The following is a 24,503-nucleotide window of genomic DNA, read 5'->3' as shown; positions in this document are numbered from 1 at the left end:
TTTATGAATTAAACAGAATCATAGAATATTGGAGATCCTTGAGTACAGCCTTTTACCTCTGAGGTCAACCAGCTACCTAGTCATAGAGGTGGGACTTGAATCCAAAACTCCTGATTCCTAACCTCGGGCTCTGCTCCCACTATATCTTATTTTTCTGTTTCGCATATATATTCCATTCAGTTTCTTAGCACTAAGAGGTCTTTAAGTTTGAATTTTCTAATGATCAACAAAAGAAAATGGTTTTAGTTGACTTTCATATATTTAATGGGGCTTCAGAATTTACTGTTGGAAATATTGGAAAGGATAAGGAAAATACAGGGAGCAAAGTTCAAACCTGTGTTTTTAGAACTTTTTTTCTGTTTCTGAGTAAATTGGTATAAAAGATAGGGAACAGTTTTGCCTCTGCCAAGTTACTTGTCTAAAATAACAGAATTCTCTTGTTACAAACACCCAGAAATGCTGGATAAATCTATCAAACTTAAAAAAACAAATCCAGAGATGAGCTTGCAATAAAGGGAAGTTCTCAGATGCCAGAAGTAATGAAGAAGCCATAAATTTAGAGAAGAAAAATCATGTGAACTAATCCTGTGGCTGCCTGCAGTGGGGCACTATTCATTCTCACTTCTACATGGGGACTGGAACTGAGATATGGTGCCTGTCCAATGGGGATTTGGAACTGAGATCTCTACATAAAGCTAGGACCACAAGTCTGCATCCTGAATGAAAAGATAGACTAGAAAACAAAAAATCTGTCCATCGTCACAAAGACACAGGAAAAAATCTCTGCTGAATAATCAAGCCTCCGACCTGGACATTCTGCAGGTTTACAGTCTTCATTTATACTACCCATGTTATCCAGGAAACTACAGGATTAGAAAGTAAAATTATTTCCAAGCCAGTTTTATTTTTGGCAGAAGCTATCATAAAACTGCACTATTAGAACACTTCACAAAACCCAGGTCCGTGAGATTCTTGCACATAATGCCCCACTGAAGAGAAGATTACAATCCAAAATTACAAAACAGAGTGAAACTACACTGTGAACTAGAGTCAGCAGACACCACAAGCAGAAGGATTAGTGCTCCAAGAACTTTGGATAATGCAAAGATACCTGAAAAGACCATTAAATAAGTGTATTTAAAATAATTTAATATCTTAACCATAAGAAAAAAAATGTGATTATGACCAAAAAGAAAAAAGATCAAAATCAAATAGAACTGCTAGAAATGACAAATACAGTAATTAAAATTTAAAACCTTAATGGATTCCCTTACTCAAGGGTGACTAGACTTGCTTTTTAGTGACTTGCTTTTGACGAATAGAGTATGAAACAGGGAAAAAAAAACAATTTTAGAGTAGAGAAACCTGATAGACACCTTATTCCCATCTTCTTCAAGTGATCAAGGTTAACATCACCAGTATTAAGACACATCGATTATTTTTTTTTTCCTTTTTTTTTTATTAATTTATTTTTAATTTATTGGGGTGACAATTGTTAGTAAAATTACATAGATTTCAGGTGTGCAATTCTGTATCACATCATCCATAAATCACACTGTGTGTTCACCACCCAGAGTCAGCTCCCCTTCCATCACCATACATTTGATCCCCCTCACCCTCATCCCCCACTCCCCAACCCCCTTACGCTCTGGTAACCACCAAATTACGTTCCCCAGATTAATTTTCAAACCCCGTGGCCATCCTGTGGTCACCGACTGCCCTCCAATCCCCTCCCCCTCCCCCCCACCCCCCACCCCTCCCGCCCATCTAGCAACCCTCAGTTTTTCCTCATAAGACACATCGATTATTATATACTCCTTGATATGATGCAGAGAGAAGGACACATCACCCCTTTGAGGTAGTGTGTCTTTGAGGTAGTGTAGTCTTCCCCAAAATCTACAACTTCAGGCTAGCATGAGAAAACATCAGACAAACCCAAATTGACAAATACGCTGCAGACTACCTGATCAGTACTCTTCAAAAGTGTTAAGGAAAGGAAAGGAAAGGAAAGGAAAGACTGAGGCAGTGGCACAGAGTGGAGGGGCCTAAGGAGACATGAGACTAAATGCAACATGGTGTCCTCGGTTTGATCCTGGAACAGAAAAAGGATATTAGTCGAAAAACTGGGGAAATCTGAATAAGGTCTGTAGTTTAGTTAATGGTACTGTACCAATGTTAATATTTTTAGTTAATTTCTTGATAATTGTAATACAGTTATGTAAAATACTAACATTAGAGGAAGCTGGTGAAGGCTATGTGGAACTCTACATCTTTGCATCACTTCTATAAATCTAAAATTATTTCAAAATAAAAAGCATTTTTAAAAAGAAGATGTGGAAGCTATTCCAGATTGTAAACCAAAATTATACCTTATTTAGAACATTTCTGAGTTAAAGAAAAAACACAAACCCGCATATGACTGGTTAAACAGAACAGCCAATAAAACAAAAGAAGAGAGAATTATTGACTACTCCCCTTTTTCCCTGAAAATAAGACCTATTCGGACAATCAACTCTAATGCATCTTTTGGAGCAAAAATTAATATAAGACCCAGTCTTATTTTACTATAATATAAGACCAGGTCTAATACAGTATAGTATAGTATAATATAATATAAGACTGGGTCTTATATTAATTTTTACTCCAAAAGATGCATTAGAGCTGATTGTCCGGTTAGGTCTTATTTTCAGGGAAACACGGTAAGCAAGTTACCAGATACTGTTATAAACACTTCGCGTATATCATCTCACTTAATTTTTATAGTAATCCTATAAGGAGGGCAGTATTATATTCTCTGTTTTACAAATGAAGAATCTGAATCACAGCAAGGTTAAGTAACTTTGCCCAAAGTCAGTCACACAGCTAATAAATGGTGGAGAGAGCTGGAATTTCAACCCATACAGTTTGACTAGAGTGTCTGCTCTTAATCACACTGCACTGTACTGAGGAAATTGCACAAATGTAGCACAGAAAGATAAAAAGTGGGAATATGAAAAGAAAGATGAACATTTAGAGGATAGAATGAGAAGGTTCAGAGTGTATGTGCGTAACAGACATATACACATATACATACATACACATATATGTATACATGGACTTGACGAGCGAGATTAGAAAGAACGTAGGAGATGCAATATTCAAAGAAATAATGGTTGAGAATTTTCTAGAATTGAAATACCTACATTCTTAAAGACCACCCCCCAAAATTCCAAACAGCATCCTCCTTTCCCCATTTGTACACATGGTCCTGAAACTACTGGACACAAAGGCATATAGAAGCTTTAAATGCACCCTGAAGGAATAGATTACTGTTAGGAATAGCAGGTAGATAGCCACTTCCCCCAATAATAACAATTAAGGCCAGAAGATACTGGAATAATGCTGAGAGAAATAACTGTTAACTCAGAATTCTCCAGCTAGTCAAAACTATTATTAAAGAGTTAAGCATGAAATTAAGATCTTTTTCAAGGATTGAGTTTTCCAGCCATGTTTTAGTACTTAAACAACTCTTATAAATTGTACATCGGAAAGAAGGAAATGAACCTCGGAGAAAGGAATGACTCATACTAGGAAACAATATTGTGCAAACTATTTGAACATATTGCAATCTTGACAGAATGCTAATGTCTGTTGTCAGTCTGCATAGCACTTTCACATTCATTCTCTCTTTTAATCTTGATACTAGTCCTCTGAGGCGCTGATTCTCAAGCTTGAGTGCACATTGGAATCACCTGGAGAATTTTAACAACTACTGATGCTTGGGTTTCCCCCGACAGATTCTGCATTAATTGGTATGGGGTGTAGCGTAGGTGTCGGGGTGTTTTTTAAGCTCCTAGATAGAATGCACAGCAGTGTTTAAGAACCACTATTTTTAGGGACTTGGCCAGGTAATCCTGAACCTTAGCGAAGTGATTTGCTCAGGATTCTATGGTAGGTGTGTGGCGTAATCAGGTCTAATCTCTCAAGTGTAGTATTGTGTATTCTCAATCATACTTATTTAAAAGTTTGTAAAGTTGGTAATGATGCCTTTACTCAAAGGAAGTAAGACTGTGCAGAGTTGAGTTAAAAATGGAGTTAAATTTGGGAAATATATATTACTTTAAGAATCTGCAATTTTTTAAGGGAAATTATGAAATCTATTATAAGACGTAGTTATCTAAGTTGAAGGCTGGCAGGCAGCCACATAGCAAAAAGCCCAGGACTTGGTGAGTTTAGATGTAGTTTTATGCCTCTTTAAAGTAAACATTGTCTAGTCTATTTCTTGGGAAATAATATTAAATAGCAGATATATTAGAAGCCTCTAAGAAATCATGCTTCCAAAAGAAACATTTCGCTAATGAATTTTTCAAAGAACCTACAATAATTATTATCAGAACATTTCTATTTGAGTTTTTATTCTACTCAATGTCAATAATTATTATCAGAACATTTCTGTTTGAGTTTTTGTTCTACTCAATGTCTTATACCAAGGTTATCCTACTTTTTTCTTTTTAGCAGATTAAGGAAAATGGAGTACACTGAGTTTTTAATCTTGTTGCTCAAGAAATCATTTTCTCATTTTTGAAGATAAAATACCACATTACACTTGAAATAACTATAAAAACTTTCTTTTCTGGTTTTAGACCAACAGCAGCAGAACTGTTGAGGCACAAATTTTTCCAAAAAGCCAAGGTAGGAAATTCTGACTTTTGATATTATGTATCCATTTGATCTTTCTAAGTTACCTAAATTAGATTCACTGCTCAGAAGTTGCATTATCTTAAAATGATTATGTTTAGAAGAATGATAGTAGATCAAATAATTGCTAAGGGCACTATCTATACAATCTTTGATAATTAAGATACATCCTTTAGAATAAGTAAATTATTTTCATATAAATTAATTTAAATGTCAGCAGTTTAAACATATAACAGGAACAGTGAATATTAAATTTTGCCATTATAAATATAATCTGTGAAAAATACAGAACTCTCCTTTCGGGGTTTACTACTGAATTGGTAAACATCTCATTTCCCAAAGATACCAGATAAATGGGATGTTACTGTAGTTGTAAATATGGGACCATGATCCCAAAGGACATATGGTAAAGCAAACTTTTTATAGATACTGGTTTATATAGTACACTAAAGCTCTGTCTCAGTGTATAAACCCATGGTGCTAATGTACTGAAGGAGCTTCAGAATAGAAGAATGGAAGCTTTTTTTCAAACTTTCTTGTAAAACAGTTACTATGCCACATTTTAATTGTGGTGAACATTTCTTTGTCAGTTTTTTTGGTTCAATAAAAACATCTTGTAAGAAGAAAATACTTATTTTTCCTTTCCAGAATAAAGAGTTTCTTCAAGAAAAAATATTGCAGAGAGCACCAACCATTACTGAAAGAGCTAGAAAGGTAAATAGAGCTTTTGCTCAGTTTCCTGGAAAATAACTTAAGAATTTACTTTTGCATTTTGAAAGTACATATGTTAAGTAATACTTTGATAATTATATAAGTATTACTCATTTTCTTTCAATCCTTTCTTTAGCATTCTTTTGATATATTCATTCAGCAAATAATCATTAGTCTACTGCATGCCTAGGTATTTGATACTCTGGTATCTAGTACGAGGAAAAGGTATGTTAGACAATTGATGGATGAATTCTATACTATGTTAAATCACTGTTTGCAACTACCAGAGTGAGTTGTTAAGTTAGGCCCTTTCCTCACACCATACGAAAACAATGAAGATACCACTTCACACTCACCAGAATGACTATAATAAAAAAGGCAGACAGTAATAAGTATTGATAAAGATGTGGAGAAATTGGAATCCTCACATACTAATGTGAATGTCAAATGATGCAGCCACTTTAGAAAGTAGTCTGGCAATTCCTCAAAAGGCTAAACACAGTTGCCATATGACCCAACATTTCTACTCTTAGCCATGTCAAAGAGAATTGAAAACATGTACACACAAAAGTAAGTACACAAATGTGCATAGCAGCGTTATTCATAATAACTAAAAAGTATAAACAACCTGAATGTCTGTGTACTGATGAATATATAAAATGTACCTATACAATGGAATATAATTTGGCAATAAAAAGGAATGAAGCACTGATACATGCCACAATATGGATGAAACTTAAAAACATTATGTTAATTGAAAGAAGCCAGTTAGTTACAAAAGACCACATACATGTTGTACGATTCCATTTATATGAAATGCCCAAACTAGGCAAATGTATAGAAACAAAGTAGGTTATAGTCATTGCCTAGGGCTGGAAGGATTGTAGAGAAATGGGCAGTGACTGATAATGGGTACGGTGTTCTTTTCCAGGGGTAGGGAGTGAGTGATGAAGATAATCTAAATTTTATTACGGAGGTTTCACAACTCTGAATATACTGAAAAACATCAAATTGTATACCTTAAATCGGTCAAGTGTGTGGTATGTGAATTATATCTCAATAAAGTTGTTACTTTAAAAAGAAAAAGTATTTAGAGAATGACACCACCAACAAAAAGCTCTTGGAAACAGAAAACATAAAAGAAATGAAAAAACTCAGTACAAAGGCTGTAGGGTAAAGTTGAGGAAATTTCCCAGAAAACAGAGCTTAAAAGGCCAAGATATAAATAAGCAGGAGAGAAAAGATGAGAACATTAGAGGATCATTTAAGAAGGTTCAACATTTGAGTAAAAAGAGTTCCAGAAAAGGAAAATGGAAAAAACAAGTAAGGAAGGAAATCACTGAAGAAATAATTCTAGAAAAATTTCTAAAACTGGTGGTCATGAATTTCCAGATTGGGAAAGCCAGCACAATGAATGAAAATAGACCAATACTAAGGCCCATTACCATGATAGCTCAGAACACTAGAGGCAAAAAGAAGATTCTGTGGCCTTCCAGAGAAGGGGGAACGATTACAGACAGGATCAGGATTCGTAATGACCTCAGTAGTACCTCTGGAAGCCAGATCATAATGAAGCAGTTATGTTCAATGTGGTCAAAGAAAATGATTCCTATCCCAGACATTTTTTTAGCAGGCAAACTGTGAGGGAAATGTGGAGATGGAATCAAGATATATTCAGAAATACATGGCCTTAGTAAATGAGCCATGCTAGTAGTGGAGGAAGTGCTTAAAGTAAGAACAGGGAAATCATGTGATCCGGGAAGCATGGTCCTCTAGATGATGGTAGAGTGAGATCTAAAGTACCAAACCTGGTGTGAAACCTTTCTAGGATAGAGCAGATCAGGAGGCTTCCTCAAGAAGGTCATACTGATATAAAATACGTAATGTATATGAAAGTGGTAAGAAGATTTACATAGCTGGGAGAGAATTGGAGGATAAATGTAACAAGTACATAGAAATAATTCCAGGGGAAACAAAGATGTCATGCAGGAAAAAAAAGTAACTATAATATACAATAAGGCTCAGCTGTGTGAATTATATAATCATGTTATGTAAACACTGACTATTGATTTAACCGAAATTACAGTATACACATATCTTGAGAAAAGAGTAGGGGGTTGGTAATGGGGTTAAATTCTCATCTTCCATAGTGGGAAGTCCAATAGATAATTCCTAAAACCAAAAACACCAATGGGTAATAATAAGAACATGTTACATGGAGAGATGAATATAAATTCTGAAAGAAAAAGCTAAAATGAGTTGAAAGTGGTTGCTTGTGGGGCAAAGGATGAAAGGTAGGAGATTGTTGTTTTTCTTAAGAAAACTTACACAGCTATAGTACTCTTAAAACTGTATAACTGTGATTTCAAAAATTAAAATTAAAAAGAAAAAAAGCAGAATATTTTTCATCTTGGGTTTATTTATTTGGGAGATGTAACTTTTTTTTTTTTTTTTTTTTAAACATCTCTGGTCATGAAACCATTAATCGGATTTGACCTGTGACTTCACATAAGAACTTGAATGATGTTTGGGCCCAGAGCATAGAACTACGTATAGGGAAAGTCAGTGGTTGTGAGTAAACAAAGAGTAGAGATTGTGAACAGAGAGCAAGTGAGTGGTGGAGGATGCTTATGGGGAAAATGATTATCTGCTTACTGTGTTGAAGTAATAGAAGGAGAGGAAAATATGACTGACTTTTCTATGTAGTAAATGTCAAATATTACCTTAATTCACTTGTCTCTTCCAACGAGCAGGTTCGGAGAGTACCAGGTTCCAGTGGCCGTCTTCATAAGACAGAAGATGGCGGTTGGGAGTGGAGTGATGACGAATTTGATGAAGAAAGTGAGGAAGGGAAAGCAGCAATATCACAACTCAGGGTAACTTTTGTTAAACTATATGCTTTAGCTGGAGCTCTACCTTTTTGTCTAAAGCCTCTGAGATAATACTGTATTCTGTGGTTCTGTTCAGCTTAACCAGCTAAAATATAAAAAATGCAAGTGACAGAATTTTTTGAACAACTGGTTAACAACAGGAGCCCAGTTAATTTTACTGGCTAGTCTGTTCGAATATATTTAGAGTTTATACATATGACCCAACTCTAAAGATGAAAACTACAGTATCTGAGACGAAAATGCACTAGGTAGGATTAATGGCTGATTAGGCATTGCAGAAGACAAGATTAATGACCTTGAAAGAGTAACAATAGGAGCGTTGTTCCTGAGGTCTGCTAACCTTTTGTTGGAAAAGTCGTAGTATATCACTTCTTTAGTTGGTATATCCTGGGTGGCGCGCCCGTGCGTGTGCATGTGCGTGTGTGTGTGTGTGTGTGTGTGTGTGTGTGTGTTTTGGGGGATAGATACATTCTTCAAAGGTGTTTATGTGCCAGATGTAAAAAATCTTAACGAGACATGACAGTTAACTGCCATACATGATCCCAGACTGCATCCTATATTGGAAGGAAAACAGAGGGAAAGTGAGCATCTAAATAATAAAGCAAAGAGGAGAAAAGGTGACTCTGAGTAAGGGATGTTCTTTTTATTGTTCTTATTTCTAATGACTTTTTTATAAGTTTGAAATTTTTTTCCAAATATAAAGTTTAGAAAAAAAGGTTTTGGTTGGCCATATGCTTGCTGTGATGCATTAGCTATTAACTGAACCTTGAGTCTCCTTAATAAAATGGTGATGAAAACTTTAAAAAAAAGAAAGAAAGGAAACCTAAACTAACCTTTTAAGTAGTCTAACTCTGTATTTGGTAGAATTCACCAGAAATTGATATTTGTTTAGAGACATATTAAGATTTTTTGTTTTTGTTTTCTTGTTTTTGTATTCTCCAGTGTCTGTATCCAGAATTACTACTAACTATTACAATTTACTAAATAAATTTTAACTTAGATTTTCATGTGGAAGATTATAATTGGTTTTTTCAATTTTGGTTCAAGAGTTTTCTCCATTAAAGCCCATAATCCAAATTACTCTTGGGTGAGAATGTGTTGAATAATTAGCTTGAAGGTTTACCTTTGGTCTGGGGTATTATGCATATAATATGTTCATGATTAATAGAAAGAATTGTACTTTGAGGAATGCAACCTCCCTGCTGAGAACTCGGTCCCATTAGGTTTGCTAGGAATCTCAAGTTGTGACCTTTTCAAATACTGTAAGTATACTGATGCATTATAGGCCACCTGGACAAAGAATACAATAGCATCACAACAGTTTTCCTTTTCCAGAAAACTTTCACTAGAGTTACTGGTGAGTTAATGTATGGATCAGAATGCAGTAGAGTTGACTTGCATTTCAATATTCCTTGCAGTTTGGAACTGACTACAACTAATATGAGTTTTGAGTTAACGAGCCTCCTTTTTTTTGCCTTTCTTTCAGTCTCCCCGAGTGAAAGAATTATCAAATTCTGAGGTAAGTAGCTGTGGTGTTTGAATTGTTAAAGCATAGGGTTTTGTTTTATGTTAAGCACATTCTTTTTGTACTGTGATTTCCCGAAAATAAGACCTAGCCGAACAATCAGCTCTGATGTGTCTTTTGGAGCAAAAATTAATATAAGACCCGGTCTTATTTTACTATAAGACCTTATTTTACTTATAGTATTTTACTTATAGTAAAATAAGACCGGGTCTTATATTAATTTTTGCTCCAAAAGATGCATTAGAGCTGATTGTCTGGCTAGGTCTTATTTTCTGGGAAACACGGTATGTGCCTAAATGGAAATGAGAATTTATACCAGTGGATTTTATCTGAGTTTGAATGGACTTCGGCAGTAAATTGGTACCATTGAACTCATTTTATTTTTTACGATGAAGTTTTGTTTAATCAGAAAACCTGACGTTGGTTAGTCATTACATTGCAATCTAACCTGATCTAAACAAGCCAAGGCATACATACCATATAAGCTTTTCTCTTCTAAAAATATCTCATTGCCATCCACAGGAACAGTTAAATATAGGTATTTTGTTTTTATGGTCTTTATTTCTGAAACATAAAAACTTCTATGTTTCTAATCCCTAGACAGTCTTTCGTGGTATTTCTGCTTGTCCTGCATTCTACTTTCAAGCCGTGTTTTGCAGGGGGAATGCAATGATTTCAGGAAAGTCTAAAGTGTTTTTCAATTACCTTGAGTGAATTCTGGCACTGAAGGCATCATATAGCTCACCTGCTCATAGTCGCTCTGCGTTATAGGACTGGTTGGGTTGCTTTGAATTCTCTGCGGTCACTCTCATTTCCTTTTGTGTTTCTCTGTTGTGTATTGCAGGGGGTTTATGTTGACTGTGTAGCAATAAAGAGTTGTTTGGTTGAATTTTATCCAACATCACAGTTTCATTATGCAGAACAGCCTGTGGTCACTTCCAGTGACTTTATGGTGTATTTGGACCAAGAGCTCTGAGGAGATGAAGCAGTGGGGCAAATTTCATGCACATCCCTCCGGAGGCAGGGTGATTTCGTGGGTGTGCAGCCTGTGCAGCCACAGAGGTCTCCACACTTAGAAAAGCCTTGTTCTTGGTTTAATGCCGTCTGCTACTGTCTTGAAATTCTTTTTTTGTTTATCCATTTTTTTCAGAAGTCATATATTTTCTTTTTTTTGGTATTTTTTTCGTTTTTTTTTTTTTTTTTTTTTTTTAGTTTTAGGTGTACAAAGCACCGTAAGACATTTACACCCCTCACAAAGTGATAACCCCTCCCCCCAATCTGTTAACAGCTATTGTTACAATACCGTTGACTATATTCCCTATGCTATGCTCCACATCCCATGACTATTTATATATGTATATATATGTTTAATTGTAGTTGACATTTAATATTACTCTGCTTCAGCTTCAGGTGTACACTGCAGTGGCCAGGCATCTACACAGTCTATGAAGTGATCTCCCTAATACGACCATTGCCCATTTGGCACCTTACATATTTTTTATAACATTGTTGATTATATTCCCCATTCTGTATTTCATATCCCCAACCATTGCACTCATTTTAAAAGTTGGCCCAAGGGCCCAGAATGTTCTTCTTTGCTTGCTTGACTTTATGAGTTACTTTTTTGGCTTAAGGTGCTTGAAGTGGAAAGTAGTCTTTTTGCATTAATCTGTTCAGGAATTTGTCATATGCTACCTTTTCTTTTTGAATTTTCCCCCCAGCGTCTTCTCTTCTGAAAGAGATTCAGTTATCTATAGTCACTGCTCAGTGTGATGGGGAATCCTACTAAACAGGATCCTGTTAGGCTGGCCTGCCCCATGCTCATGACCTGAAGACAATAATCATTTCAGGGGTGCATCCTGTCATACCATCTTCCATCAAGCAGTGTGCACTCTGAGCTCAGTATTCGTTTAATGGCACACGTTTTGCTCTTATACCAATTTGCTCTTGCCACTATGCTTAAAGTAACTGTTTTTTCCACGTCATTTGTGTGCACAGTATACCATTTGTATACATGATATGTACAGGATTCGTGTACATAATATTCTATTAAGACTGAAAATAAATACTGTACCTCAGCATAATAGGCCATAGCTGACATTTATATTAGAACTAGTGTTCATTAAGATTTCTGGCTCCTTTTCTTCTTGGTACATGGTAGAATTGCACTTCCCTGCCCCTGAAGTGATGTATGGCCATGGCAGTTAACTTTGGCCAGTGACATGTGAGCAGGAAGAGCCACTCAGTAGTTCCTGGATTCCCTTGTCTCTGCCACTGTGACCTGCATCCCTGAAAGAGGATGATACCTAACTTAGCCTCTGCTGGCCAGAGATAGACATGAAGTGTGCTCAAGAAATAACTATTGTTCTCGTAATTACTGAGAATTTAAGATTGTTTGTTACTCTCTAACTTAACCTACCTTGACTAATTTGTAGTTTCCCTGAAATTGAGTGAGGGGGTATTTTACAGATTATCCAGAGTTTTTCTTTTTAAGTCTTCTCCTGTGCCTTTGCCTAAATAGCATCTCCACATGAACTCTTACACGCTCATACTCATATTCTCATGCTCATGACTTTGCTGTTGATTTTTAAATTATGGTCAGATATACATAACATAAAATTTACCATCTTAACCATTTTTAAGTGTACAGTTCAGGTCATTAAGTACATTCACTGTTGTGCAGCCTCACCACCATCCATCTGCAGAATTGTTTTCAACTTGCAAAGCTGAAACTCTGTACTCATTAAGTAATAACTCCTCATTTTCTCCTCTTCCCAGCTCTGGCAACCACCGTTCTACTTCTAGTCTCTGAATTTGACTGCTCTAGATACCTCATATAAGTGAAATCATGCAGTATTTGTCTTTTTGTGACTTGCTATTTCACTTATAATGCCCTCAGTGCTTATATGTAACATGTATCAGAAATTCCTTCCTTTTTAAGGCTGAATAATATTTCATTGCATGTACATACCACATATGTTTATCCATTCATCTGTCCATGCACACTTGGATTGCTTCCATCTTTTAGCTGTTGTGAATAAAGTTGCTATGAATATGGCTACACAAATACCTGTTTGATTCCCTGCTTTCCATTCTTTTTGGTCTATATCCAGAAGGGAATTGCTGAATCATGTGGTAATTCTGTTTTTAATATTTGGAGGAACTGCCATACTGTTTTCCCTAGTGACTGCACTATTTTACATTCCTACCTGCAATGCATAAGGTTCTAATTTCTCCACATCCTCTCATTACTTTGTTTTGTATAACCTTTATCTTTGTTATTGGTAAACATGTGCACACTTTGTGGGAACTAACTGTCCTTTTGAAATAGTGCTAAGAATTATATTAACATTTTCAAAACTAATCTTTTTTTAAATTAAAGTTTATTGGGGTGACAATTGTTAGGAAAGTTACATAGATTTCAGGTGTATAATTCTGTAATACATCAGCTATATATCACATTGTGTGTTCACCACCCAGTTAGTTCTCTTTCCATCACCATATATTTGATCCCTGAAAACTAAAGTTCTGTTTTTCTATCAAAATCCAGAACAGATTAGTAACTTTTGATTTCCTCTAAATGAAGCTAAATGAACACAAAATTTTACTTCCTTGTCGCCTTGATTTTGCTTATATGTTATCAGCCCTTAGACCTACCTCTCTTATTGCCCTTTCAATTCTTTTTCTCCTTTAACTCTAAATTTTGGCCTTTGCATTGATTTATTTTTTTCACTAACTTATAATTTTGAAAATGTTTAACTTGATTTTGTCCTCAACATCAAGTCTTTTTTCTCCCAAGTTATATAATAAAAATTTATGAAATGTTTCAAACATGCAAAGTAATATATATCTGTGTTAGCTATAAAGCTTCACATCCATTTTGAAAAACATTTTAGATATATCAAGGAGTCATTGGTTGGTTGTCTTTCTTTATATGTAATTGAAGGTCCCTAGGCATGAAAGAATGTAGCTTCTATAATTTTGTATTACATACTTAAATCTGTATTTTGAAAGTGCTGTTTGGCTGGGTAAAGGGGTCAGAATAGATGTAGTTAAAAATAAATATGATACAATGAGCTGCTGTTCTGAAGAAGAAAAAGTGAACTACTGATATACATCAGCATTGGGGAGACTAAAATACTACAGTATCACTGAACCTCAAAAAACTATGCTAAGTGAGAGAAGCCAGACACAAAAGAGTGCATAGATTTTTGAGGTGCAGCCAACCTCATTCAGTGACTTTGAACAAAACAACATTATTTGCGGACCTGCAGTTGTGTATGTGTCTGTTACAGCTGTTTCCAACACCTGATCCCGAGGGTACTGTACTTCAAGTTCCAGAACAGATTTCTGGTCATCTACCTCAGCCTGCACAGCCAACTCAAGTCTCTCTCCAGCACCCCACAGAGCCAGCAAAAACAGCTCAGGTAAAGCAGGGACACGCTTTAGTGGTCAACCTTCTGGGTCAATGAAGGAAGCAGAGAGTAATGTGGAACACACACACTGTACTAGGTTGATGTCTTGGTAGGGTTTGAAACAAGTTAGAAATTCTGTTTTCCCAGTTGTAAGGTAGGCAGCTAGGAGAGTTTTGCAAGTATCACAAAGGTTTTTCAGTAACAAAATAAGTTCATGATAGAAACATTCAAAACATCAAAAATTTGGGGGTTAATTTATCAGATTTTTACTAGATCATTATTATGTTTTACTTGAGAATGCAGCTGACTGAGTTCCTCTTGACACTAGGAGAATTGTTAGCTGTTTTGTTTTCTTTTTGTTCACTTATTTTGTTTGTATTTATTAATACTATCTCCCATCCATGATTTTCCTATATTATTCTTTTTAAGATATTTGTCAATTTTGTGAGGGTTGGTTTTATTAAGATGAGGTAATGTAATCTGTAAATCCACATATTTGTAAATCTGTAAATCGCACAAATTTCTGAAAGCAGCCGAGGGAACGAGGGCCTCATCCCCCCACCCCCGCACTCCCCCCTTTCTCCGCTGAGTAGCTCCCACTCATTTCCTTAAGGACCCTCAAATACTGTATGTAACATGTGACCTTATGCTCTACGGTTAGAGTAAGGGTTTCAGAGTCTGTTCATTTATTAAATATTAGAGGCTCTTTTTTTTTCCTCTAACATTTTAGATGGAAAGAAATAGAAAAAAAATCAGAATTTCCATTTTTGTACACCCCAGTGGTGGTCTGCCTTTAGAACCACTGCTTTGAGCGTTTCCAGTTTGTCGTGGTACTGACTTCATTTAACCTTTTCATCACCCAAGCTTTCCATGTCTGCCCATGTGGGAAAAGATATAGTTGTCTTATGAAACTGATAGAAAAATGGAGTTCATTTTACAAACAACTTAAGTAGAATGTATATCCCTCCAGCAAGCAAGGGGTGGCTGTCCAGGTTTTAGAGAGGATTAGTTTAGCCATTAAAAGACCTGGAACCTCCAAGTTGGGTGGCTTCCTGAAGGGGCAGCCAATTTAGATCCTCCCTGTGTGTTTCCATATGGTACACTGGGAGATTTTTTTAAAAGGGAAGAACCCAGCTTCGTGTTTTTCACCCTTGTAGAGGGGAACAGGGATCTGAGAAATATAAAATTGAAATGTGGCTACATACAGAATTTCATATGGGTTTGAGAATTATCTTCTAATTGTGTTCGCCTCAGGCTGACATTCAGCTCTGGTTGCTTCCTTGGAGTACATGTCCTCCCACGGCAGGGAATGCCCTAGGGACTTAGGATGGCCTCACCTGGAGTTGAAGAAAATTGCTGCCAAGTGGACGTTCCTCTGCAGATGACCATTAGTCACCTCCACGCTTAATAGTCCATGCAATGACTTTATGCCTTTCAATGCTTTTTAGGCTGATTCTTCAGGAGCAAGTTCACAAGAAACCAGGATCCCCATCAGTCTAGTACTAAGATTAAGGTAAGCAGACATTTTTATTTTGTTTTCTGAATATTGTAAATATGCTGTTTTCTCTTCGAAAGTTACTCCTTATTCCAATAGTCTGTGCCTGAGAGTAACTGGATAGGATTGTATATCCTTCCAGCAGCAAGTTGGCTTGTGGGTGTATTGTTTCCCTGAGAAATAATAGCAACATTGTGAGTCCCTGGATGTTAACAGGTCAACTGATAACACACATTCTCTTGGTTGTTCTCCACTAACAGTGATGAATTTCCATTTGCAGGATAAGTATTTAAGTTAGGAGTGTGATCTGTAATTGAGGAACAATTTTTAGGGGAGCAGCACTAGTTCATTTATCTGCAAAATTAGTCTTGTGATTATGACCATATAAATGTCATGGACTCTTGAGACCAACTAACCCAAGAGTGAAGCACTTTCTGATTGTGATAAATCAAATAAAGGCCTTGTTCTTAAAAAGATGAAAGGAAAAACCTCTAAGCATGTTTTTAGTTCTTTTCTCTATTTTACAGTAAGTATTCTTAATTGACAGTTCTTGGTTGGGGCATCTGGAGAGTCCCTGACAATTAACTCACAGGAAGTGCCATCGGTGGTGATCTGTTTATTTTAACTCTTTCTCCCTTTGCAGATAGTTGGATTAGGATTCTAGAGCGTTCTTGTCTGTTGTATTAGCTGTCTGAATAGCTATGGCTGTTGTATTACTCTAGTTAGGTCATTGTACTTATAAATGCATTTTAAAAAATTAATTTCAAAAGCATCACCTGAAGTAGCTCAGGCCTTCTTTAACTATTAGTAACATTTTAAAAATAGTTCCACTGGATTACCATCACCTAATTCCTTCCTCTTGGTATGACCATAATTAGAGATAAAGACAGCAAGAGCTGTTTTGAGCATGTTTTGATTTTACCACTAGGAGCAATGAAATTATGCTATAAATATGAAGAAAGCAGATTTGGTTACCTTTCCTTTACAGAAGCCTATTCAGTAAACCTTGTTTTATCTCAAATAGTTCTGAATTAATAGAATGTCTTGATAATCTTATCCTATTTTAATTGTACATAAAGAATACCACTTGTGTCTTTTCAAAATTTTGTTTTGAAATCTTATAGCAGTTAGTAGACGGTACAGAAATTCTGTTTGACATGTTGTGCTTCAGGAAGGTGGAGAAGGTACTTTTTAAAGTGACATAGTTAGCTTTTGAGAAGGTGGGTTTTTTTAATGGACTCTATTGCGACCCTGCTTATGGAAGACTAGGCTAGATTCTTATTCTCAGTAATAAAGACTTTGAAGTTAAATGACTAGAAGAGGTTTAATTCAGTTAGCATATTATCTTTGAAGGTGTTTGTGCTTGGCCTGCCAGGTAAATCACTAAAATGATGCTGAACATTCTATCTTAATTTTATTCTGGTTTCAGAAAGAATAACTGAACAGTTATGTAGGAAGCCGACTATGTGTAGCACTTTTGGCTATTATGGAAGGATACCAAGAAAAGAGAAAATGAAATGCCTCACTTGGTAATCAAGTTGAGGTTCGAAGTTGATTTGTGTTATGTACTAACATAGCTAAAAACAAATTTAAGGTATTATACGTGCAGAAGTGAAAGTCTGTATGCAACTGCACAAAGGAGGTGTAGTGCAAGGGAAAAAGTCACCTTGGGGCAGGTTGTGTTGGAGATGGGTAGCTGTATTTTAGGCACAATTTCAGTAACATCCTCAAGTATTTGCCAGATACGCCTAAGCCCTCTGCATTGTTTAGATAAAATAGATTCGGATCCTAAGTGATCAGGCGTCTACGCCTTTAGACGTAATGTTCTAATTTCTCCACCTTCAGCCAGAATCTCCAGGGAGGCTGGTTAAACTCAGTACAGGGTGTGTGTGGTGTGTGATCACTATCACTGCCCCTCACCAGTTACAGGTTTGAACAGGGACTCTCCTAAGCATAGGGAGAGTGGGGTGGGAGTGGAGGTAAGGCTGAAAAGGGCATCCTGTGTCATTTTAGTCACACCTCCCTGTGCTCGTACACATTTTCCTCTTGGTTTTATATGATCATCTTACTGGGAATAAGGATAGGAGTAGGCTTATAAGGATCACCTCAAAAACATGAGATTTTTATATCGATCGCTGGAGGACATATGTTAAAAGGTTTGTAGGACAATCAGATGGTCACTCTGAGTTGCTTGCTCTGAGCCCTGCAGCGTGAGCTCATTAGGACTAATCGTATGATCTGTGGGAATAGAACAATCTTTGTGGAGGCACAGCTTTCCTAATATATGTTGGCAGAGTCTGTATGCGTAAATTCAGAAATTGATTTTACACATTCTGTTTTCTTCCATAGGAATTCAAAAAAGGAACTAAATGATATTCGATTCGAATTTACTCCTGGGAGAGGTGAGGCCCTGAAAACAAAATAACTTCTAATTTGTTTAATGAAATGTGTTGTGAAGTTTTTGTCCTTTAGATATATTTTGCTGTTACAGGATTATACAAAAGTTCCTGATTTAAAGAGTTATGGAAGCATATGAATAAAATAAAAATGCAATTTAGTTACTACTAGCTTCATTTAGAAATCCTAGTACAGTAGACCTTTGAACAACATGGGTTTGAACTGCGTGGGTCCACTTATATGTGGATTTTTAAAAAGATAAATGCTGTAAATGTATTTTGTCTTCCTTATGATTTTCTTAATAACATTAGGAAAATGTTACTAAGCTTACTTTATTGTTAGAATGAAGCATATAATACATATAACATACAAAACGTGTATTAATTGGCTTTTTATGTTAGTGGTAAGGCTTCCAGTCAACAGAAGCTCTTAGTAGTTAAGTTTTTGTGGAGTCCAAAGTTATCCGACTGCACTGGTGATCAGAGCCCCCAACCCGCCCCCTGCATTGTTCAGGGTCAACTGTTTAATACTAACAGTAATTAATATAGCTCTGATTTACTGCTTACTTTAGGCCAGGCGTGTGCTAAGCATTATTTCATTAAATTCTCAATACAGCCTCATAAGGAAAGATTCCTGTCCACATTGTATAGGTGATGAAATCAGTGCTTAGAGAGAGGTGATGAAGTAACTTGTTGCAGTTCACACAGCTGGGAAGAGGTGTAGCTGGAATTCAAACGCAGCTCTGTCAGAGTGCAAACTTCTTGCTCTTATCACTGAACATGGTTGTCTTCCATGACAATAAAGAAGAAACAAGGCTTCCAGTCTCCTCTCTGAGGCTGAAGCTAAGCCCCGTCATGCATAGTTTTTAGCCATGAGCTTCTCCCTGGGACAAGGCTTGTTGCCTTCGTTACTCACAGTTCAGATTTGGGAAGTGGACAGCAGGATATCTGGCCTGTGTGCCATGCTTTCTCTTCTTGCTGTCTCAGTATCATCAGCAACTATTAAAGAAAACAGATGAAGATGTACAGAGGTGTACCCATTTTACTTTTTAAAGAACAGAGTTCTTTTAAGAATTACATTTTAAAGTTACATTTTAAAGGCAGAGTTACATTTTAAAGAACTAATTTAAATCTCTGGTCATCTGCTCAAATGTGTGCACAACCCTTCCCAGTCCTCCCCATCCCCCTTGAGGGGCTCAGTGTTCAGTCTTCAGGAGGCAGCCCCACTGAGTCAGAGGTGAAAGTAATTGGGGATAACTCTCCTCATCTAGTTTCTCGGTACACCCACTGCTCAGGTTATACCACCTAGAATAAGCAGATATGAAGAGAAGCCCACCAGAAGAAAAAAGAAAATGATTTTAGCAAAAAACATGGAGTATGATCCCCAAAGAGAAGAAATTACATTTAATTCTCTCAAGACTTAATTGAGAAAAAAAAATCACTTTTATTATTATCCCTGGAGATGGTACATGCTCGTCGTCATGTCTCAGAGCTCATTGGGCTCAGGTCCAGGCCTGCCCTCAGAGTAGTTTTCTTCTGCAGCATCACTGTAAGGTGCTCTCCCAGGAAGGGCCTGAACCCACCTAAATTACACCATTATCTAGAAAGTTATCTTTACATTGAGCTGAGATTTGCCATCTGGTGGTATTGATTTGGCCCTCTCACTAGACCTGTGAGAATCCCTCACTTAAAATAGTCTCAGTCGTAGGAAAAGCCTTTGAGCGGGAGGAAGACTCCCACCTGCCTTCTTGGTCCTGTAGATTCAGCAGCTGAAGTCTGGCAGCGCCAGCACCCGCTCTGAGAGCAGTGACATGCATGGACCAGAAATGGAGCACATCTTTTTTGTCCTTGCAGATACAGCGGAAGGTGTCTCTCAGGAACTCATTTCTGCTGGCCTGGTCGATGGAAGGGATTTAGTAATAGGTAACTTGCTTTGTGCTCTGCCTTTGTGCCCCTGTGTCTCTGTCTGTGCAGTTAGGACCAAGAATACTAGGCTTTGATTCCACTGAGCATGTCTAACGATTCTTGAAATGGTTCTTAGCTTGGCTGAACTAACAGTTCTTGGGGACAGGTCCTTACAACAAAAATCTCACTTCTGAGTTTGTTTTGTGACCCCCGAAGATAGTAAGTGAAAGCACACCCAGTTCTTTGAGAGACCCTGGTAGAAGTGATGGCAAAAGTCACAAGTTAGTGTAAGCTTGGCCGTGTCTAACCCATTGTGGAGGATGAACTCTACCTTTGTGGAGCTGAGGTAAGCAAAAATCCTTAGCGATTACAGTCCTAGAAAAAGCAGGAAGACACAGGCCATAGGTACGTATTACTGAAGGAAAAGACCAATGTCTAGGGAACATCAGCAAAGTTTCTCTGTAAAGGGCCAGATAGTAATAGTTTAGGCTTTGGGGGCCATGTTCAGTCTCTGTTGTTTTTAACCACCCTTAACTCACAGGCAGGATAGAAATAGGCCACAGGCCATGGTTTGCTGATTCCCATTCTAGGGTTTTCTGGCCCCTGAATAGGCAAATCGTACTTCTTTCACCTGAGTGTCTTTCCTACGTTAATACAGCATGCTAAAGAAAGGTAATGTGACAGTGATTCAAGATGTATTTGTGCTACTTGAAGTTGAGTTAAAAGATACTTTCGTTTGGGGAGTGGTTTCTTTCTGCTTCCATTTTGATTGTACATAGAAGATTCTAAACTACGATTTAAGTTCTTAAAATATGGTTGAAAGTAGATTTACTAAGTTTCTGATTACTTTCTCTGTTTGCATGATTACAGTGGCAGCTAATTTGCAGAAAATTGTGGAAGAACCCCAGTCAAATCGATCTGTCACTTTCAAACTGGTATTCATCTCTTCCTCCTCCATGTTAAACCATCTTACTTTTTTTGCATACCAGCAGCCCTTTCAGACCAGCTTCCATATTCCCGGGGTGATGAGAATTATAAAATATGGTGGATTGTGTTCAGTTAGTGCCCCCCAAGTCCCGGGCTGAAATCTTCCTTTGAGTGGTCTCCCTTCCTCTGCCCCTCCCAGGAAGTCTCCTACCTCAGGCCCTTGACTATTCTTAGGAGAGGTTGTTAGCCAACTGGACTCCAGCTATGTGCCCAGCCACCATCCTTTCTGGAAGAGACACTTTCATCTGCCTCCTGTTTGTATCCCAGGGACCTGTCCCCCTCTGCCTGCCTTCTCATAGTCCCCATAGCAGTTTTAATTGCTACCTGTAATTTTGATTATAAATAGCCACAGCTTCTCGTTTTGTTTGGTTCTTAGGCATCTGGTGTCGAAGGCTCGGATATTCCCGATGATGGTAAACTAATAGGATTTGCCCAGCTCAGCATCAGCTAAATCACAGCCCTGGAAGAGGCGGCCTAAGGAGATCCCACACATGCGTATCTCTGTTGCTTCTGTTGGCCTAAACCCACTACTGCCAAAGAACCCAGCAACAAACCTCCCAGCTAGGAGCTTTAGAGGTCTTTCTTTATGTTATTCCTGCCATCATTCCCCCTTTTTCCCACAGGGAAAGAAAAGTTGGATCACCAGTGGCCAGCATCCCTTTAAAGAGTTCCGTTTGTAAACTTACTGCACATGTCCCCTGTCTTCCTCCATCTGAGAAGCGGCCCGTGTGCTTCAAGGCACAGGAGGGAGATTTCTCAGCTCATCTTGCCTTACTCCAGTGATGACACTGGGTGGAAAGTAGCAGCTATATTGGGCTTCCTCATGCTGCCTGTTCTCCCACACCTGACAGGATGTGGGCATTTTGGGATATCTCTTTACCCCACTGAAGTAGCAATTAGAAGTTGATTGTTTATCTGGAGCCCAGAGAATTTAATTTAGGGTTTGTTTGGTTTTTTTGTTTTTTTGTTTTTTTGTATCTGATGTGAATTCTAGCAACCTTTGTTAGGAAAAAGCACAGCCTCAGATGGAGGCAGCCTAAACTGTGTTCTAGTTTTGTTCATGATGTTTCTAAGCGTTTTGCTGAAGCTGCTCTCAGGCACCCCTCTTCACCACTCCCTCCAGAAAGGGTTGCTAGCCTTAACTTCAGCTGGTGCAAAACATCTGACTGTAGTCAGACTTCAGCCATCAGATCCTTCAAAGGAAAACTTCAGACTGTTTTTAGAGAAAACATCAAGGAATGGATTGTACACGTGAATTTTCCCAGCAGTGGTTTTTGAACAGGAAAAATCATAACTCATTTCATTGTGGAAGTATTTATTTTCAGAATTTAAAAAATGAAATTGAAGAAAAACTGCTCCTCATTCCTCCCATGAAAATCAATTTGCCTGGCCTCCAAGTCATGAGGAAATGCAAGGCTGAGATTTCTGCAGCAATAAAGGAGATTCACACTGGGCCCGAGAGGCCTGCCTTCGGCCCCCTCGCCTGCACTGACCCTTTGGAGGGGGTCCCCACTGCGGTGCGCTGAACCTGACCCAAGGCGGAAAGGGAAACCACATGTGCCGTGACTTTTAGGATTTATGAGTAGACAGTGTTCATTTGATTTTCTACAGAAATAATATAAATTATTCTTTAGGTTTTTAAAAAAGAGCACTCATAATGCAATATGTGAATTATCAGTGGGGTTAATTTTTTTTTTGTCCTACTGTTTCACAGCCTTTGCCTAACTGCAAATAGCCCTAACAAGTTTTGTATATGAAAGGTGTCCTCAATCTGGCCTTAAAACAACACACAGAGGGACTGTGGCCCCATGAAAAAGGGAGAGTTGCCTCTTACAGAATGGCTTCAGCCCTTTCCAGCATTGTTGGTCTATGAATAACAAGATGGCTTCACCTAGTTTTCTCTTGTAGCATCTCTGAAAGCTTTCCCCACAGCTGACTTGCTAAAGTTCTTATTTCATCCTGAGCTTATAGTTTTAGTCCTGGGCTTGCTTCACCTACTCTGGATGCAAAGGCATGTTGGGAAGGAATGGACGTGGGGGAGAGGGTAAGGGCATGAATTGGAGATGAGCGTTGGGAAGTAGATTAGAGGATCAGACACCAAAGCCTATGATCCCAGCAGGATTGTTAACAGGAGGGAGCCTGCTGAGGCTGGAGAGAGTAAAGAAGATGGATTAGATTGCTGGAAAAAATATTTAGCTTCCCTTTCTTTCTTTCCTTCTTTCTTTCTTCCTTTCTTTCTTTTCTCTTGGAGGCAGGTTGAGGGAGGACAGGGAGATGTTGGAATAGGTATGAAAAAAAGATAGTGTCCTCTTTGGCACAAGACTAGTGGCTTGCCTTAGAGTCTGTTTTGGTGGCAAGCAAGCCCATCATAATGTAGTTATGAATCCAAGAGGTGGTAGCATCACTCTGTTCTAGCTTTCTGTTTGGAGATGGTCTAAAGCCCAGGCTGGGAGGAAGCGGCAGCCCACCCTCCTGTTCCATTTCTCCAGCCGGCCGTTACCTTTGAACTGCAGTGGGACAGGCATGACAGTAGAAGTGGGCTAGGGCTTTCTCTTTCCTTTCAGTTCGTTTTTTGCCCTGCTGGGAATTAGGAGTCAGACACCAAACCCAGGACAGTGTTATTTTTCTTCTGCATGATGTATGGTGGACTCCCTTTGCTGCCTTATGCAGTGATGCTGAGAAAATAAGTGAACAGAAACTTGCCAGGTGGGACAGCATGTGACCTAGTAAGCGACCTGGCTCCTCTCCAGGAGTGGTGGTTCAAGGTACACCTCTGTCCTGAGGTCCCCAGGATCACTGGCCCCTGGGGTAGGGACTAACTTTAGCACAAGGTAACATGTGCCAATGCTATTTGTCAAATGTGTGGTCTTTCTAAATGACTAATGGATTTGTTTGGGGTTTTGCTTCAGTTTTGAACCAAATCTAGAGCCAGATGATACTATTTGATAATCTGGAGGATAGAATAATGGTGTATCAATAAGTGGAGGTTCCTCCTCGTGACGTACGCTAGATTATGGAAGATGTGAAATATTTGACTTTTTCCCCCTTTTTTGGACTTTGTATTTTGTATTGCTGCATGTTTCCATCATTTTTAATCAATAAAGAGGAAATTGTCTGCCGTGGTGTACGGGTTCTTGACTCTAGTGGCTATTAGTGGGGAACAGTGGGAAGTGGGTCAGGGAGTCACTGCTAACTTTAATTTTTCATGCGAATAGAGAAAAGCCGAAGTGCACATTAACTAAAGAAAGTATATATTTATCTACAAATTACAGCAGCTTAAAACCTTTGTACAAATGGGCAAACTGAAATCCCGGAAGAGAGCAAGGTAAGATCTGCCCAAGGGGATTTCATAGGGTGAGATAGGGAACTCCTTGTATTGATCTTTTCTAACTGCTTCTGTTTGTACTGTTAGGCTGGGGAAAGATGCCAGATTCAAGCCCTTGGGAGTCCCTGTTAGAAAGTTCAGGGCAGCGCTGAACTTGTCCCCATTTGGCTTTGATG

The 24,503-nt window shown here is 38.0% G+C and overlaps 1 protein-coding gene across 2 annotated transcripts in view; it reads left to right on the top strand.

Moving 5' to 3' along the window:
* OXSR1 (oxidative stress responsive kinase 1) overlaps positions 1–24,063 on the top strand; it is an 82,033-nt gene extending 57,970 nt beyond the window's left edge. For both annotated transcript variants that reach the window (XM_033132565.1, XM_033132566.1), the window contains 10 exons: positions 4,623–4,671; positions 5,326–5,391; positions 8,142–8,264; positions 9,766–9,798; positions 14,100–14,231; positions 15,668–15,732; positions 18,064–18,116; positions 19,965–20,033; positions 20,886–20,950; positions 21,379–24,063. In XM_033132565.1, coding sequence (XP_032988456.1) covers positions 4,623–4,671; positions 5,326–5,391; positions 8,142–8,264; positions 9,766–9,798; positions 14,100–14,231; positions 15,668–15,732; positions 18,064–18,116; positions 19,965–20,033; positions 20,886–20,950; positions 21,379–21,453 — 730 coding nt within the window. In that variant the 3' untranslated portion in view covers positions 21,454–24,063. The remainder of the gene's footprint in view (positions 1–4,622; positions 4,672–5,325; positions 5,392–8,141; positions 8,265–9,765; positions 9,799–14,099; positions 14,232–15,667; positions 15,733–18,063; positions 18,117–19,964; positions 20,034–20,885; positions 20,951–21,378) is intronic.
* Positions 24,064–24,503: the final 440 nt, after the last annotated feature.

This window comes from Rhinolophus ferrumequinum, chromosome 17 (assembly GCF_004115265.2).
Source record: "Rhinolophus ferrumequinum isolate MPI-CBG mRhiFer1 chromosome 17, mRhiFer1_v1.p, whole genome shotgun sequence".
In the NCBI taxonomy this organism is placed as follows: domain Eukaryota; kingdom Metazoa; phylum Chordata; class Mammalia; order Chiroptera; family Rhinolophidae; genus Rhinolophus; species Rhinolophus ferrumequinum.
Note: the sequence above shows the minus strand (reverse complement) of the source record. Positions and strands in the feature narration are given on the sequence as shown.